Source organism: Myotis lucifugus, unplaced genomic scaffold, assembly GCF_000147115.1.
Source record: "Myotis lucifugus unplaced genomic scaffold, Myoluc2.0 scaffold_139, whole genome shotgun sequence".
Classification (NCBI taxonomy): domain Eukaryota; kingdom Metazoa; phylum Chordata; class Mammalia; order Chiroptera; family Vespertilionidae; genus Myotis; species Myotis lucifugus.
This window is the reverse complement of record NW_005871187.1, coordinates 3,063,050-3,081,110: the sequence shown is the minus strand read 5'-3', so window position 1 is coordinate 3,081,110 and position 18,061 is coordinate 3,063,050. Positions and strand designations below refer to the sequence as shown.

The 18,061-nt window shown below is 40.5% G+C and overlaps 1 protein-coding gene across 1 annotated transcript; it reads left to right on the top strand.

Annotated features, from left to right (window-relative positions):
- Positions 1-8,922: 8,922 nt before the first annotated feature.
- Positions 8,923-16,351, top strand: LOC102426724 (interstitial collagenase). The gene is made up of 10 exons (XM_006094671.3): positions 8,923-9,091; positions 9,518-9,762; positions 9,856-10,004; positions 10,241-10,366; positions 11,138-11,293; positions 11,436-11,553; positions 13,470-13,603; positions 14,560-14,722; positions 15,489-15,592; positions 15,787-16,351. Exons 1-10 carry the CDS (start codon positions 8,990-8,992, stop codon positions 15,894-15,896), a joined length of 1,407 nt encoding a protein of 468 aa, XP_006094733.1. The 5' UTR covers positions 8,923-8,989; the 3' UTR covers positions 15,897-16,351.
- The last annotated feature ends 1,710 nt before the right edge of the window (positions 16,352-18,061 follow it).

Genomic DNA, 18,061 nt, shown 5'->3' with positions numbered 1-18,061 from the left:
TTAACTGGACCTTAAAGAATGGGTAGAATTATATTAGGTAGAAATAAAGAGAAAGGAAACATATGACAAAGTAGGGGAACAAGGTATAAGACATATCTGGGAAGCAATGTAATTCTTTTATATGTTTGTTTGGAAGAGTGGGACAGGGGAGTCATTTTTAGACCTGAGCATGGAGGGTCTTCAGTGCTGCAGTTAGTTTATATTTGCCCTGGTAGATAAGGGAAATCTTGAGAATTTTACTCATAAAAATACTTACAAACATTTATGTGTGCTCTCTATGTTCCAACCATTATACTAATATGTTGTACACATGTTATCTTATTTCAGTCTCAGAAAGCATGTTAAGGCAGATGTTATTATTCACTTTTTAGATGATAACATCAATACATAGGTCATTTAGCTAGTAATTGGCAGAGCTGGCATTTGACCCCATGTCTGTGGCTTAAGAAGCTCTGTGCTACTAGAGATTGAGAGGCATAGAGGATCTACCTAAAACATAGTCACAATAGTGGCAACATAGGAACTGCAGGACTGGCGGATGTCGCAAACAGACAACCAAAATAAGGAAACAAAGAAACAACCCCCAGATGAAAGAACTAGCAAATTCTCTAGTAAAAGAAGAGATAAATGAAGCAGAGATAAGAAATTTATTTGAAACACAGTTCAGAGTAATGATGTTAAAAATGCTCTTCCGGGAGCCAATTCCAGCATGACAGCAGGGCTGAGTCATCTGGAGTGGCAAGGGCATTTCCCCAAACCTGAAAAGGATGCATTAAATTGAGTGTTTGCTGCCAGACAGCTCAGGGCATCTCAATCTACATGTTATTGCCTCCTATTGGCCAAACACCTGAACAGCTGTAAGTGATTCCCCCAAATCTGACAATGGACTCTGTATATGAAACCCTGACCCTTTGAAGTGTATATCTCCACCTCCCCTCAGGACAATTTGTGTTAATAAAAAGCATGGGGTCCTGAGACAAGGAGATCTTAGTTTCTTAAATTAGGTTCCTCTGACCCCCAAATGCCTTTCAAAATTATGTTTTGTCTCTAGACTCTTTATTAAGTTACACACAGCCCTTCTCCAGATTGCTGAACCCTTCTAGATGCTGGAGCAAGAACCCCGGCAATGCTCAACAGTATGAAAAAAGATATAGTAACTATGAAAAAAAACCAGTCTGAGATAAAGAATGACATAACACAAGTAAAGAACACATTGGAAGGAATACACAGCAGATTAGGGGAAGCTGAGGACTGAATCAGTAAATTAGAAGGCAGTTGAAAATATCACTCAATTAGAGAACCAAAAAGAAAAAACAATTAAAAAACAGGAGGACAGCTTAAGGGAGCTGTGGGACAATGTGAAATGTAACAATACAAAATAGTAGGTGTGCCAAAAGAGGCAGAAAGGGAGAAAGGAATAGAGAAGGTGTTTGAAGAAATACATTTGTCTTTTCATCTAATACATTCCAATTTAAAAATTACACCTGGGGGAAGCTATCGATTGAGATAGAAAAGACATATTGGCCAGCCAGAATGTGTGGACGGACCCTGTTTGTATTCTGATTGTAACAAACAAATGTAAAAATAAAACACATATGACATTTATGAGATAATTGGAAATTTGAACTTTAAAAGGAGGTTTGATAATATTAAAGAATTGTTCAGTTTTGTTAGATTTTATAATCAAGGTTATGTTAATTAAATATGTCTCTATCTTTAAGAGGTATTTACTGAATGATTGCAGATAAAATGATTCGGGGCATTTGTTTCAAAGTAATCCTATATAATAAAAGCCTAATATGCAAATTGTCAAAAAAAAAAAAAAGAAGAAGAAGAAGCTCTGTGCTAGATAAGATGGGGGAAGTGAGAAATAGGAGTTCTGGTTTAAAAGAAAATAATATCAGATATACACAGGTAGAGGTGTCCTGGGGCAGTTGAAACTGAGATAAGGGTTCGGGGAAAAAAAAAAAACTAGGGCCAGAGTGTAAGAAAATTTTTTTGTGAGGCTGTTGACTGAAGTTATAGGAGGAGATAAGACTGTCCTGGGAAAAACAGAGATTGAAGATGGAGACTCGGAGCCAGACCCTGGTGAATGGCTACAGTCCACAGGAGAGAAAGGAAGAGATGGCAGCTAAGGAGAGGAAATAATCAGAAAGTTACAGGGAGGAAAAGAAGTGCAGAAACTCCCAAGACAAGGACAGAAGAATCTCCAAGACTGAGTATCAAATGCCAAAATGGATCAATGAGAATGTGATCTGAGAAAAAGCCATTGGTGGTGAGAGTTAGTAGTAAACACTGAGAGTGCAGCATATGCAATATAGAGATGATGTATCATAAAATTATACACTTGAAACCTATAGAGTCTTATTAACCAATATCACCCCAATAAATTTAATTACAAAAAAAGAAAGAAAAATGTACCAATAAAAGTAGTTAGACAAATGGTGTGCAGATGTTAGACACAAAAGTCAAAGAAATATTAAAAGAATTTGTTCATTCCATTAGGTTGATTTTCATCACAACTATGTGACTTTTAGTTTCCTTTATTGTACCTGTCAATTTACAATAAAGCATTGAACTGAAAAAGAAAAAGAGAGAGTGCAGTGCAAGGGGTTAAAGTCAACATAAGTTTCAGTGATAGATTGATGGTAAAGACCAGAAAGATGCTTGAGGAGTAGCAGCTTGTGATAGCAGTTATCACTGTGTCATCAATCTATTTCATGGGCAGACATGTTCACAGGATGAGGGAAAAGATCTACACCAAAGGAAATATGTGGAAGACAGAGGGTTGAAATCATAGGGGAGATATCAGCTTTAGCAAACAGAAACTATGCTGTCTCATTGGCTATTTCAACAATAATTTTCTACTAGAACTAAAAAATGTATCCCAACACCATATATATAAAAATAGCCACATGGTGTATGTTTTGTAGTAAGAGCTGAGTCACCTGATTTTGTAACCAAAGACCTAAGTTCGAGTTTCTATCTCTACCACTTTAGAGTGGAACAACCTGAACAAAAGACTTAATCATGAAAAGTAGCCACAGTTTCTTCATTGGTTAAATAGAAGTAATAGCATATGCCTTAACTATTCCATAGAATTATTGTGAGGCTAAAACAGTCATGTCTGTTAAAGTTGTCAAAGATGCAGTAAATGTTAAATGCTATTTCTTTTACCCAGAACTCATAAGGGTTGACTTAGAAAATCAGCTGATCAGCCCCACTCTCAGTGTAATGAATTATACCAGGTGCATGAGTAGTTGAGAGATAGTTTTTTAAAAAAAAAAAAAACTGGACAAAAGGCTTGGGGCTTACTGAACATTCTACTTTATCTAAAACACAGAAAAGTTCTGCAGTAATAGGGAATAATTTGAGGCCTAAATTATAGGCAAAAGTTCTGAAGGCAGCAGAGGTACATACATCAGAGGTTCCAAAAATAAGCAAGTCATAGTTCTGGGCATTGCCCCGTTATCAAAATCCCATAGGGATGCCCTGAGCTTCCTCACACTACTCAACTCCATGTGCACAGACAGAGAGCTGAGAGAGAATGGTTCCAACATGTCTGAGCTGAGCAATGGTACAAGCAGCCCTGAGCCCCACTAGGGCCCTAGGTTTGAACTTCCTTAGAGGAGAGCTATAACTGCAAAAGTCTGGTTATAAAAGTCTGCAAAAGTAGGCTGGTCTCCAGGATGTGCTCCCTATAAGCATTTTCCAAAGTATCTAAGAAATTGTCCAGATGGGAAAATATTATTGGCAAGCAAATCAATGAAATGCTCAAAATAATCAGAGAGTAAACAATTACAGTATGGCAGGCAAATAGCCAAAAGTAAATATTTAGCACTTCATTCAAAATCCCCACTCAATGAACATTATCCATCTTTTTCTATGATATTTTAAATAATTTGAATCTTAGGAGAGTAGGTTAAAGAATAAAAATCTAACCAAGGGCATAAGACTTTTTGCAGGCAACAGAGCCTAATGAGAAACGACCCTCTTATTTATATCATTTTGTAGCTATTCATTGATTTATTCATTCATTGGTTCATCCAACAGTCATTTGTAAACACCTACTAAGTTGAGGTAATAACTATAAACTGCAATTTCATAGATTTTAGTAAAGGAAATAAAGGTGAGAGGTAGTTTAAAGGTTCTTTCAGTCCTGAGGGACAAGGTGCTGGCATGGAGAAATTGTAGACATGACAGAAGTAATGTAACCAGCCTGGTATCTCACAATATTAGTTATATTGTTGGAGGGGGGGCGGATTTCTATACTCAGAGTATGCGCCTCATCTCTGGTGACAGGGGCACCATGAAGACTGCTAAGAGGTAGACTGGAGTTACACAGGCACCTGTCAATAAGTGACTCAGGGTTGATGTGTCAATCATTCCCACCTGGAGGGTAACCATGAGAACTGAGGCAACAACAGGTACAAAGTGTCTGTTAGGTATCTTGCTGGAAGCCGATCCACCCTGGCTGCTTGAGGCAGTCTCTGCAGGGATGTTTCAAGGGACCTTGAAATGGAGATGAGAAACGCCCTAGCCTTTGGAATGGAATGGATGGGATTAAGATCAAATAGGATAAATGCAGATGTAAGAGGACAATAGGGGAAGGAACCTGGCTAGGAGAAGAAAGGTTGTTTCCCCAGGTGAGGATTTTTATCAGTAAACCCTTTAACTGAGTGTCAGAGGGGTGGTTGGTCGCTTTGATCTTTGCTTGGAGTGACCTCCTTCAGTTACTTCCTTGTAACTTAGTGGAACAATAGAGTAACCTTTGAATGGAGTTGGGAAGCCCCCTGGCCTTTTGTATAGAATGGGTAGGATTGGGACCAAATAGTATAAATACAGATGTTAGATGACAATAAAAAAAAGGAACCTGGCTATGATGATCACCTGAACACTGCCTCCGTGTCATTCATTCTTCGCCGACTCCGTCCACACTTTTGGGAACCCCTGGACCCACTGGGGCTGGACCCCAGCAGTATCTGGCTCACAGCGGCTGTTCATAAAGCTACCACCCAACCGTAGGTAGAGAGAGTACATGGGGTGGAGCACATCGTTCCCTGGTGTTACTCCCCAAACAAAACAGCATTAAATATTAAGTTTCTAGCTAAAGACCATTTTAAGACATATAGGATTGAAGAAATAAAAAATATATCTGACACATTGAATTATAAAATTGAAAATGTTGGATTTCCAATCATAAAAGAATGTGAAACAAAATTGAAATTCCAAGAGTGAATGTAATATGGAAAAATACAAACATATTTGAGAGTTTTCACAGAGCAGTCAGTATGAAGCAACCAAGAAAACCATGGAAAGGAGATAACTTGCCTGTTTGGGAACAGTCAGGAGTTAGTTGCCATGGCCACAATCATGAGTTTCTTAAACCTGTCAGTCTCCCAGGGGATTAAGTGTACAGGAATAATTTCCCCAAAAAGTACATCCAAAAGGGGATTATTGAGAAAAAAGCAGCTTGTAGAGAAAAACAATAAACAAACAAAAAAATCTGGATGTGAAGAACAAAGAAATGTCAACATGTTTGAGCTTCTTGGAAACTGGGCCAAGTCCAGGCATTGCTGGGATCCGGGTAGGACTTCTTCCCTAGCTCTTTGTTCTAGACCAGTGGTTCTCAACCTTGGCTGCACATTAGAATCACCTGGGAATCTTTTTAAAATCCTGATTTCTGGGCCTCATCCTCCGGATATTCTGTTTCTTTGTTATGGGGTGGGGCCACAACATTAGTAACAAAGAAACAGAATTTCCAGAGGATGAGGCCCAGAAATCAGGATTTTAAAAAGATTCCCAGGTGATTCTAATGTGCGGCCAAGGTTGAAAACCACTGTTCTAGATGTTCATGTTTTCTTTTTCACTCGCAGGTAGATCACACACTAGCCCTAGCCCAGAAGTTACATGTGTTCTGCCATGAATACCTAACTGGAGATTTCGAGACTCAGGATGAGGCGAAACTGAAGCTTGCTGCTTAGCCAAAACTTAATTTAAAATTCTTTGTTATTTTAGGAAAAAATTCAACAAAAGGTTGTTTTAAGTAACCAGTTTCCAATCCACATAGCATCCTTGAAGTTGTAAGAAAACATATAAATTTCTCCTGGCCTGAGCTCGGGACTCAGGCCAGGAGAAACTTATATCAGTCCAAGTTCGACCTGTAATTTTCCCCACCGTGTCCTCCCTCCCATCAGAATTGTTGCCCCGGGCCTGGAGGTAACGCCTCTGTTCTTTAGTTTCTTCACTTGGAAAATCAAGGTACTGTACCAGACGCATGGTTTCTGAGCTTCATGCCACTGAACCCTCATTGTTCCATAGAAATTGGGGAGTTTGATAGAGAAAGGACCGGGGACAAAGTAGGAGTGATGTAGGGAGGACTCCCAGGCTCCATTTCCCACTTCCATCAGAGCATTTATTCTTTTTCTGGTTTATGAGCTGGTTTTCCCAAAGGGATTTTTAAAAAGAATATAGTAGTTTTTAAAAGTTGGAAAACTTCTAAACTGCAGGATATATAGACTTTTGCCAGCATCAACATTTTATGAAACTCTCCCAGAATGATACCTTAGGTACTTTCTTGTCTGATAGATCCTCCCTTCCCCCAACTGGTGGGCAGAGTATGATGTAACCTGCAGCCCAGAAATACCTGAGTGACTAACCATGTACCTTATATGGACTATACATTGAACCATCAATCAATTTGGACTGATATAAGTTTCTCCTGCCAACTTGAACTTAGACTGATATAAGTTTCTCCTGCCAAATACCCTAAGCCCTTGTTTCTATATGGACCATACATTAAGCCACCAATCAGCGTGCGCTGAGTACACCAAGCCCCCATTCCTTCCCATTCTGCCCCTCAAAAGGAGTGCCCACCTCTGCATGGGTTGCTTTCTCCCATTGCAAGACAGCCCGGCAGGTCTTTTTCCCCTAATAAAGCCTGTAGTCCTGGTTTTTGGCTCCCGACTGGTCTCTCATTGTCCAGTCCAGATGGTCACAATGCTATTGTCTTGAGATAACTCTCATTTCCCAGGCCAAAGAGCTGAGGGTAACCTCCTCACACTGACCAGATTCCCTAATAGCCAGGGTGTGTCAGCCACTCCTTGACTTCGAGACACAGTCTGCATTCAACCTCCAGTATAAAGAGCCCTTTTCACTGCTTTCCTGGCCTGCGCTGAGGTCACTTCAATCACTAGTGTTCTTTGGTCACTGCCCTGCCCTCTATCTCCTTCTGTGAGAAGGGCAGGATCTCATTTTGTGAGAGCTTCTTCCAGTTCCTTGCCCCCTTTGAACTCGCATATTACTCCACATGGATGAGGAAGTTGTGGTTAAGTGAAGAAATACATTCTTTTATATCAGTCCCACAATATGAAGCAACATATATGCATATGATGTTGCTCTTAGTGTAGGGAGGGAAACAGAAGTCTGTAAGGTGAGAAAAGTCCTGAGAAAGCAAAACTGATGTGGGAAAGTGGGCGATGCTACGAGGAGGAAGGCAGGAAAGTGTTTCTCAACTTTATGTCTCATTTAAACACTTTCAAGGAAGGAAGGTAGGATGCGAATACAGAAAGCTACAGGTTTAGACCAACTTTTCTCTCCAAGACTGGAATGGATACCACCAAGACAACTGGATGTCGAACATGGATACGTGAATGGACATTTTTCGGAACATAGCCATGTGTTTATTTCCATGTGCATGCAAAAAGAATAGTTCATGTAGCTAGGACTTCAGAGATATGATAGCGTAAAAAGAGGCAAAGCTCTTAAAGTAAATTTAAAGAAAAAGCCAAAAATAATATCACAGGTGGCACTAGTATTGGCAAAGATTTGGCAAAAATTATGATGGAAGTAGGAGGATTTATGAACGTCAGGAAACTTAGGGCGGGACCAGCTCCAAAGCTTCTCCTATCCCAGCCCTTTTTGGTAAAACTAATCTGTGCAACTGTATACAGACTTCCATTGAAGCCATCTTAGGTTGTCCCATAAATGTCTGTTTATGAATTAGCCTCTCCCATAGTAGTTGGTGCACAGAAGATGCTAAATAAGATCATTTGAATGAGTGAATAAATATATGAATGGATGCAGACATGTAAGAATAAATAATTGCTGCCGGGCCCCAAGGAGCAAAGATGTGTTCACATCCAGGGGAACAAGGATGATTAAAAGTAAGACCCCAGACTCACACTTGATCTTTTGCCAGCCCCTGCCTGACCTGGTACATTCTAACAGGTTTCAGAGAAGGATCTTACTTTTCCCATGATGCCGATGGGCAGGGTCTATCTACACAGGGCAGAGAGTTCTCATAGGCCACCTGTGAACGAGGGTCGTCTCAGCCAAGGTTCTCAAATCCTGGGCCTGAATAAAGATTAAGGGAAACCATGGTGCTATGCAAATACTGTAGTAGGCAGCTTAGCAGGGAACCCCACCGAACCCAGGAAAACCACCCCAAGGTGAATGCCAGTGGAGCTCAACAAACTTCAGTCACTACAGGTGCTGAATAGGCATAGAGCCTGTGATGTCAGCACTCCTGCCCTCTGCCCTGGAAGCAAGGTGTGTGTACAACCTGGATCACTTTACAACAAGCAGAATCAAGACCTGTTTTTAAGACATCGTGGAATACTCTGTGATCCGCGTCCTGTTTAACAAGGCCTTTCTCAAACAGAATAGAAACAAACGAAAAAAAAACAACTGTTTACGTGGTTTAGTGTGTCTCCTTCACACGCGCCCTGCTTGATATTAATCATAAGATTGCAACACCAAGCGAACCCAAATAATCCACTTGGAGTCACATTTCTGATGATTGCTAAGGCGATTCACTGCTACTAGTAAATCAAGAGGATGTTATGAAACGTGAGTCAGACCACTTCCGGCTTTCTGGAAGAGCAAGGGCTCTCTATAAAAAAGGGAACTCCCTAGCTGAGATATTGGAGCCTCAGGCAGGTGGGGAGCCATCAGATTTCTTTAGCTGAGAAGGAAGACAGAGGTCAGCATGCTCAGCCTTCCCCTGCTGCTGCTGCTCTGGGGCGTGGGGTCTCATGGCTTCCCAGCAGCGCCTTTAAAAATGCAAGAGGATGCTGAGCAGACGGTCCAGGTAACTGCTGAATTTCCATGCCAGAAATGGAAAAGCCTCTATTTGCATTTTTCCACAGTATAACAGAGTAGTAGTAGTTAGTAGTAGTAGTAGTTATTTAACTGTGGATTTTCTACAAAGAGACATTATTGTTAGAAAGCTCACTCTCCTCCAAAATGTATGTATGCATGCATAGACGCTCCTTTTCTAGCTGGAAGTGAAAGGAAACCAAGGAACAATATGCAAATTTGGCTCTACAGATTGTATTTTTGACTTCATAGTAACTGATGGTAAGGAGATTTACCTCTGAATTATAGCTTCCAGCAGTGATAAAGATAATAAGGATCGTGAAATCTAAACACAGTCTTTCAAAGTAGTTCTCTCTCTTACTATCAATCTTGAGAAAGATTTCCTGTCCAGTGTTACAGTAATGCTATCTTTCCCCAGCAATACTTGGAGAAGTACTACGACCTGAAGAGTGACGGGGAACAAATTGGAAGGAACAGAAAGAGCAGCCTCATGGTTGACAAACTGAAGCAAATGCAGGAATTCTTTGGGCTGAAAGTGACTGAGAAGCCAGATGCTGAAACCCTGGCGGTGATGAAGCAGGCCAGATGTGGGGTGCCAGACATGGCCCCGTTTGTCCTCACTGAGGGAAACCCTCGGTGGGAGCACACAAACCTGACCTATAGGTAAAGAGACCGAGCAGCAGACGGAGAATGCTACCTCCCATCACAGCTGTAAGAAATGAGGTCTTATATGTCTCTATTCCACTTCATTTTTAGGATTGAAAATTACACACCAGATTTGTCAAGAGCAGATGTGGACCATGCCATTCGGAAAGCCTTTCAACTCTGGAGTGCTGTCACACCCCTAACTTTCTCCAAGGTCTCTGAAGGCCAAGCAGACATACTGATATCCTTCGTCAGGGGAGGTAAGCTCTTCTTGTAGCATGAATGTATTCTCACCTCAACTTCACCTGGCCCCTAAATCTCTTCAGCTTCACAGCTAGAGTTTCTTGTTTAAGAGGAGTGTTGATTTTATGGGCTTAAGGGAGGAAATTATATCACATTGGATAGAAGTCTGTTGGCCTCATGGCAAAGCAAAAGCTTCTCTCCCGTGCTACCCTAAAAACCAAGGAGGGCACTTGTTGAATTCTGTTTCTTGCAGATCATGGTGACAACTCTCGCTTTGATGGACCTGGAGGAATCCTTGCTCATGCTTTTCAGCCAGGCCCACGTATTGGAGGGGATGTTCATTTTGATGAGGATGAAACATGGACCAAAGATTTCAGAGGTAAGTCAACTAATCTTGCCTTTCTCAACTTTCCCCACCCCTTTGTGATGCATATAATAATTGGTTGGTTTAACTGAAAGAACGCATTAATGGAAGCATGTATTTTCTACTACCATTAAGAAAAGTCATGATACATTTAGAAAAGGGTAAGAAAATAATATTTCTGTTAGTAACAGCATTTTATTGGCTACAGATAGGCCACACTAAAATCTCTATTAAGAAAATGTTGAGAATCCTAATGGTTTACCTATAGGCGTCTCCAAAAAAAATTTTCTTTTACTAGCAGACACACCAAAATTTAATAGTGGTTGTAAGATTATATGGAATAAGGGAGGAGAGGCTTATGTGTTTTGCAACATGGAGGATGTGTCAGTTTTGTAAATAGGAAAAAACAATTTCCAACATGGAGGATGTGTCAGTTTTGTAAATAGGAAAAAACAATTTGTGTTAATAGAAATCTATTGCTTCTCTGTGAAATATGTGTTATCTAATCATTGGTGAGACTGATGAGTCTGTGCTAGACCCTCAGTCGACTGAGTTTGCCTTTTTATTATATCAGGGTAATCATAGACGTTAGGCTTTAACCAAGCTCTTTACTCTTAACTAACGCATTCCTTTCACCTTAGGAAAAAGTATATATATATTTAAAGCTATGAAGAAAATAAGAGCATTAGTTCTACTCTCTGTAGGGTTGTAGATTACTGCTTCATTAAATATCTAAAAACTGAAAACATTTCAAGTAATTGCAAATGGGTTTACTGGCCCTTTTAGATTACAACTTGTATCATGTCGCTGCTCATGAATTGGGCCACTCTCTTGGACTCTCCCATTCTACTGATATCGGGGCTTTGATGTTCCCCAACTACTTCTTCAGCGGTGATATTCAACTCTCTCAGGATGACATCGATGGTATCCAGACCATATATGGTGAGTACAAAGAAAACCATCACAGACAAGGGGCCATTAGATGCAGCCATGAGATACAGTATCTTTTAAGAAGCTGCCTTTCATTGTTTATGTCCTTTTCACAAGCCAGGCAGCACTAACTTCAGATCTGTTTTTTCTTTAGGACGCTCTGAAAATCCCAACCAGCCAATGGGCCCCCAAACACCGAAAGTGTGTGATAGTAAACTAACCTTTGATGCTATCACTACGATTCGAGGAGAAGTGATGTTCCTCAAAGACAGGTAAGACATCAATTCTTCTTGTTTGGTGTTTGTAATAATAACAACATTCACTACTACGGATCCATATGGGCCACTACTATGCCTCACACATTGCTTATCTTACATTTGTTTACATACATAATTATGTGATAGCACTTGTTTGCATTGGCCAAACCTAATTAATTTATAACAATTTTGTTTTCCCACATGTATTCTGCCACTTGACTATCAGGAAAAAAAAACAAACACCAAAACACTGCAGCAGAAAGTCAGTAAATATAATCCCATTTTACAGATCAGTAAAGTAAGGCATAGGGAAGGAAAGAGATCCTTTGAGGATACAAAGTTGGTCTTCTGACACCTTCTCCGGGGCTCTTATCACTTATGATATTCTTTATGATAATCAGGATGTTAGTGCGTTATTAAGAGAAATCAGTTATTTTCATGGCACCATCATGCTGGTCCCCTTTAAGTATCACCCCTTCCATTCTGGAAAAGATAATCCTCCCAAAGCCTGTGGTGGTGACAGGTCTCTGTTGCCTCCAGAGGCCCAGAGAGGGGCAGGAGCCATGGCGGGAGAATCCCCATGAGTTCAGGAGGCCCCTCTCCTGGGTAGATGAGAGCAAACACAGTCCTTCCTGTGGCCTCGAATATGGAAATGCTTCTGACGGGCCAATGGCAGTCTATGTGTTGCTGTTTCTCCAGTCACTGTGGACTGTTGAATCAACATTGCAAACCACCAACCAAAGCAAGACAAAGGGAGGGGCTCCCAGACCTGAGTTTAAAATTAACCTTTGTCTCACCAGCTGCTCAGCGTTAGATAGCTCCCTTCGCCTCCCTGGCCTTAATTTCTCACCTGTAAAAGGAGAGTAATGCTTTCTTGAAGGGTTTGTGTGAGATAGGGCATGATGTAGGGAAGGCCCTGTGTGTTGAAAGTGTACACTAGTGTAGGATGTTAGTGTTGTATTCCAGCCAATGGTGTGCTGCAGCAGAATCCTAAGGGCTCGCCAAAGCCAAGTTTTAAATTTTGAGAATTTTGCAAGCTGGTTTTTAAATACAAACATTCTTAAGAGTTAAGTTAGCTCTGGCCAGTGTGGCTAAGTTGGTTGGGCGTCATCCCATGCACCAAGAGGTTTCCAGTTTGATTCCTGGTCAGGGCACGTGCCTAGATCATGGGCTCTATCCCTGATGGGGGGCATGCAGGAAGCAGATGATCAATGTTTTGCTCTCACATAGATGTTTCTCTCCTTCTCCCTCTCCCTCTCCTTTCCTCTCTCTCTAAAAATGAATTTAAAAAATTTAAATTACATCAATTTATAATTATATTTAACTAAAGGTAATAAAAATAATTCAAATTTACCTCTTTGGCCCTGGCCAGATGGCTCAGTTGCTTGGAGCATCACCCCATACACCAAAAAGTTGTGGGTTCAAATTCCAGTCAGGGCATATACCTAGGTTGCAGGTTTGATCCCTGGTAGAGGCGCATATGGGGAGGCAACCCATCGATGTTTCTCTCTCACTTGATGTTTCTCTCTCTCTCTCTCTCTCTCTCTCTCTCTCTCTCTCTCTTTCTCCTCCTCTCTCTAAAATCAATAAACGTATACTCAGGAAAGGATTAAAAAGAACAACTCACCTTTTTGTAATTATTTTGCCTCATTTTACTCTTTATTTATATTCTTGCCTAATGTATTTGTGTGGCAGAAATACCACACAGTGGTGTGACACGCAAATCTCTTGAAATCTGCCATTGTGGGAATATTTCCAATCTGGGAATAAGCAAATGCTGCAAACCAGGACTCCCCGCCACCCTCACCTTGGACAGCCAGATGTTAAACATTTACCAGCACACCACTAGGCCAGCAGTAAGAAGGAGCTGGATATCAGTCATAACCTGCTATAGATTAGATAAAAACCCTTTTCTTTGTTTTTCAAACCAGGTTCTACATACGCGTAAGTTATTACTACCCGGAACCTGAGCTCAATTTCATCACTACCTTCTGGCCAAATCTGCCAAATGGACTTCAAGCTGCTTATGAGTTTGCAGATAGAGATGAAGTCCGGTTTTTCAAAGGTAATGCTTCCAATGATTGTATGAATTAATTTCTCATTGGCTGAGATAGAAGCGAATACTACCTCCTTTCTCTCCAAGGAATTTTAAAAATATAAATCTCACCAAATCAATTAAGGGAGTCCATCACCTTAATTAAGAATTGCACAGTGCATTTCTGAGTCATTTTAAATCAAAAGCATATGACTGGAGATATAAATGTTCTGGCCTATTTATGACGCTAGACTTACGAAATTGTGTTCTATGAATACTAGTTATGTATTTTGAACCCTCTCTACATTCTTGGGGCTGCTGAGAAATGAAATACAGAGACTTGGATCAATGCTGTAGAGGGGATGCAACAGAAGCATTTGATTTGTGTAATGTCCTAGAGCTATTTTTACATAAATGACTCTCCTCAGAGGGGGTGGGCTCCTAGGCAGCAGATAGGGATGCTGCATGCAGCCTTGCTGTCAAGGGGTGACCCTCAGGCCAACACCATTGACATCACCTGGAGAGTTTGTTAGAAATACAGAATCTCACTCAGCTGAGTGCCCTCGAGGTTCATTCATGTTGTCAGGTCTCACCAGACCTCCTTGAATTTTAACGGGCTTCCCACGCAATTTGTATGTACATTAAAGCAGGAGAGGTCCTGAAATTCCATAAATTGACTATCCCTGAGGTGGCCTCATGAACTCTTTAGTCATGTCAATGCCTGGCTCCGGATAGAAGTCTCCAACCCCATAAACCAGCCATTCTCGAAGATGCTGCATATTAGAATCATCAAGAACACTTTTTTAAATATATTGATTTAATTTGTCTGTGGTTGGATACCAGCATCTGTATTTTTAACCATCTCCCTAGTTAATTCTGATGTGTAGCCAGGACACTGCTCTAGTCTGTGAAACTAACTTAGGTAGAAATCTGCTCACTGCCTACTGGTGCTCAGGGTGTTTTAACCGCTGTTTCTTGATTGGCAGGCAACAAGTTCTGGGCCGTTCAGGGGCAGCAAATGCTGCCCGGATACCCCAAGGACATCTACAGTTCCTTTGGCTTCCCTAGAAGTGTGAAGAATATCGATGCTGCTGTTTTTGAGGAAGAGACTGGGAAAACATACTTCTTTGTTGCTGACAAGATCTGGAGGTAAAGAAAAAGTTAGGGCACCAGATTTCTCTACATAGAAGGAAAGTTCTAAATGGAACCACTCACAAATGATTCTCATATTGCCTTGGCTAGCTGCCTTTTCTATGAATGGCTGTAGCCAGTCAAGCATCCAAGTCTCTTGATCAATAATCATCATGCAATAGCTGTCCCAGGAATCCAGGGGTCAGTTGGAGATGAATTTAAAAAAGAAGAAGTAAAAGAGAGAGAGAGAGAAAAGAGAGAGAGAGAGAGAGAGAGAGAGCTACTTCAGCCAAAAGAGACTTATCTTTAGTCACATTATACCTTAATAAGACACAGTGTGGCATCACCTGGAAAATTAGATTTAGATGCTGGATTTAGAGGGATCTTATAAATCTTCTAGTCTCCCCAACATCCTACCTCACCTCATCCCACCCCACCCCCATTGTACACATGATCTATGGAATTAGTTCTTATGACATTCTTGTTGGTGAATACCCTATGCAGTGGTCGGCAAACTCATTAGTCAACAGAGCCAAATATCAACAGTACAACGATTGAAATTTCTTTTGAGAGCCAAATTTTTTAAACTTAAACTATATAGGTAGGCACATTGTTATTAACTTAATTAGGGTACTCCTAAGGCTTAGGAAGAGCCACACTCAAGGGGCCAAAGAGCCGCATGTGGCTCGCGAGCCACAGTTTGCCGACCACGGCCCTATAGTGATTTTGAGAAGGCTGCTTGTTTAACAAATGGTTCTGACACATTTAATCATTTCCGGACCAGGTATGATGAATACCAACAATCCATGGATGCAGGTTATCCCAAACAGATAGCAGCTAACTTTCCTGGAATTGGCAACAAAGTTGATGCAGTTTTCCAGAAAGATGGTAAGTGAATATATACCTATTTCCTCTATTTTTTTTTTTTTTTTGCCATAAAACAGCATCAGTATTATTATTTAGAACAGCAAATGCCAAAAAAAAATTTTTGTTCTCACAAATGACTTGGGTTTTTTAAGAATTCAAGTTAAACCTAGAAATGACTTGTGTAATGTAGTAAATATCTTTTGTTTTCTTTCTAGGATTTCTCTATTTCTTCCGTGGAACAAGGCAGTACAAATTTGATCCTAAAACAAAGAGAATTTTGACTCTCCAGAAAGCTAACAGCTGGTTCAACTGTAGACGAAATTGATCGACTGTTTCAACATTGAACAGAAAAATATATTTCAAGAGCCCAAGGAAGGAATTTTCCTGAAAAGCCATATATTTTTTAGAAATTCTGAGCTATTTAGTATAATTTTATTTACACCTCATTCTGCATGATTTAGAATGCAATATTTTATGTACTTTTATAACTTAGTTCTACAGATGAGTGCTAAGAAAGGTCAAGTTTCATAGCTTATCGATACATATGGGCCAGTTTTGCAAAGACAGAAGCTCTTTTACAAAGTGTAAGACTCTACATTAAACCTGGGAGCAGCCACGGTGATGAATGTCTCCTCCCAAGAAAGAAAGAGGCAGAGATCAGAGTCTACACCAGAGAAAAAGCAGCTTGAGAAAAAGTGCGCAGCCACTACCTACTAACACCCTGAAATGCCAGGGAGAGCTTTTGTTACAGAAAATAAAATGTTTTATGTTTATAATAAAGCCATCTTTGTCTCTACTATTTTAAAAACTTTCTATTATGGTTAAGTTATAATACTTTTATTACTGATTATAATGCCCCACTCACAGAGCTAAATTTTCAAATTTGAAGTGGGAAGTAGACAACCATGCAAAATATTCATGTGGGAAATTTGGAAATACAGAAACTTCAAATATTTTTCATTCTTATGGAATTTATATCATATAGAAGGGGAAGAAAGTCTATTTTCCATGTTCCATATTAGGATTCTAAAATTAATTTTAGGTAAAAGCAGTAACAGCATGGTAGAGTTTTCTAAGGGTACATTCTTCTCTCTTCTTCCAGGCACACGGGAGGGTTATGTTTTCCTACAGTCCAACTTCCTGTAGTTGGTGTCGGGAGGGATGGGCAGTGGCACCTGACTAGTGCTGGCCAGTGGATTGTGCCTGGAAGTGATCAATATCACTTCCAGATGGAAACATTTGATTTCTGGTGCAAATTTCTCCAGGGGCCTCCCTCCTCTGCTGTGCCGATTTTAGGAGCATGTCTTAGGAGAGTTTCCACAAGATGGAAGAAGCCGGAATTGCTGGGCCACTACTCCAAACAGTTACCCCAAACTTCAGTCTTTTATTGTGTTAAGCTACTAAGTGTCAATGTAAGAAATGTCCAAACCTGTAAGAATTTTTATGAGTTTGAGCCAAAGTGATGACAATTGCCAGGAAGCAGTATCTCAACCAATGGAGAAAATGCTCCAGGGAATGGCAGTTTGCACCTTACTTTATACATTAGAATCAAAGGAGGAGGCATAAGGGGGTTACATGAAATCCATTGACGATACCTTAGGAAGGCAGGAGAAAGCAAAGTGGGGACACCTCTGGGATTGGGTAAAAAGTAAAGGAAATACACACCTACTTCTTTTACATTGGTGGGAAGAAGATAGTTCACAGTCAACCATTAATACAATAACAATGAGATTTGTGCTCTCTGCTCTGGTTCCATGGTTGTGCTTTGAGGGGTCCAGAAAAAAAGGAAATTACTTTGATATTCCAAACATGTGTTAGCAGGTATGTTATCATAGATGTAAAAAAGACAACAGACAGTCTCAGTTAAGGTAAAGATTGACCTTTGTTAGGAAAAAATACCGACCTAGGACATGACTATCCACCATGAGCTGCTTTTAGTTAGAAAGTTGTAATTTAAGACTATCTTGTGTAGTTAGTTTAGGTTTCTGAGTTTGTAAGGTGCTACACAGTCCTCCCCTGAGCTTGTCAGGTTTAGTATGTGGCCTTTTTGCATCCACATAAGATTTTAGATTTTGTTAAACCTGCATAATCTAGTTTTTCTAGGCAAGTGCTATCTAGTCTATCATGCCTAATTCCGGAGGGTGTTATATACGTAGAAGTCATTCCGGTTAGCTTCCAGCACCATGAATTTCAAGTTGCTCAGAAGGTGCTCATGTAACCAGACAATCAATGGGTCCGTGCTGCCTGTCACTACTTGAGCCAATTAAGCAGAGACAGGGTTGAATCATATATGAGTCTTTAATCCAATACTTCGGGCAGTATGAGAAAGCAGTAGGTCAGCCTCAAAAATCTGCTCTGCACCCCACCATAAGCCAGATGCTTATATTGGGTAGAAGGACAAAGTTTACGTGGGAAAGTAGGCAAAAAGTATATGCCAAATGGACAGTTTACAGGTAATGGGGGCTGGAGATTTGCAATGGCCTGTGGGTA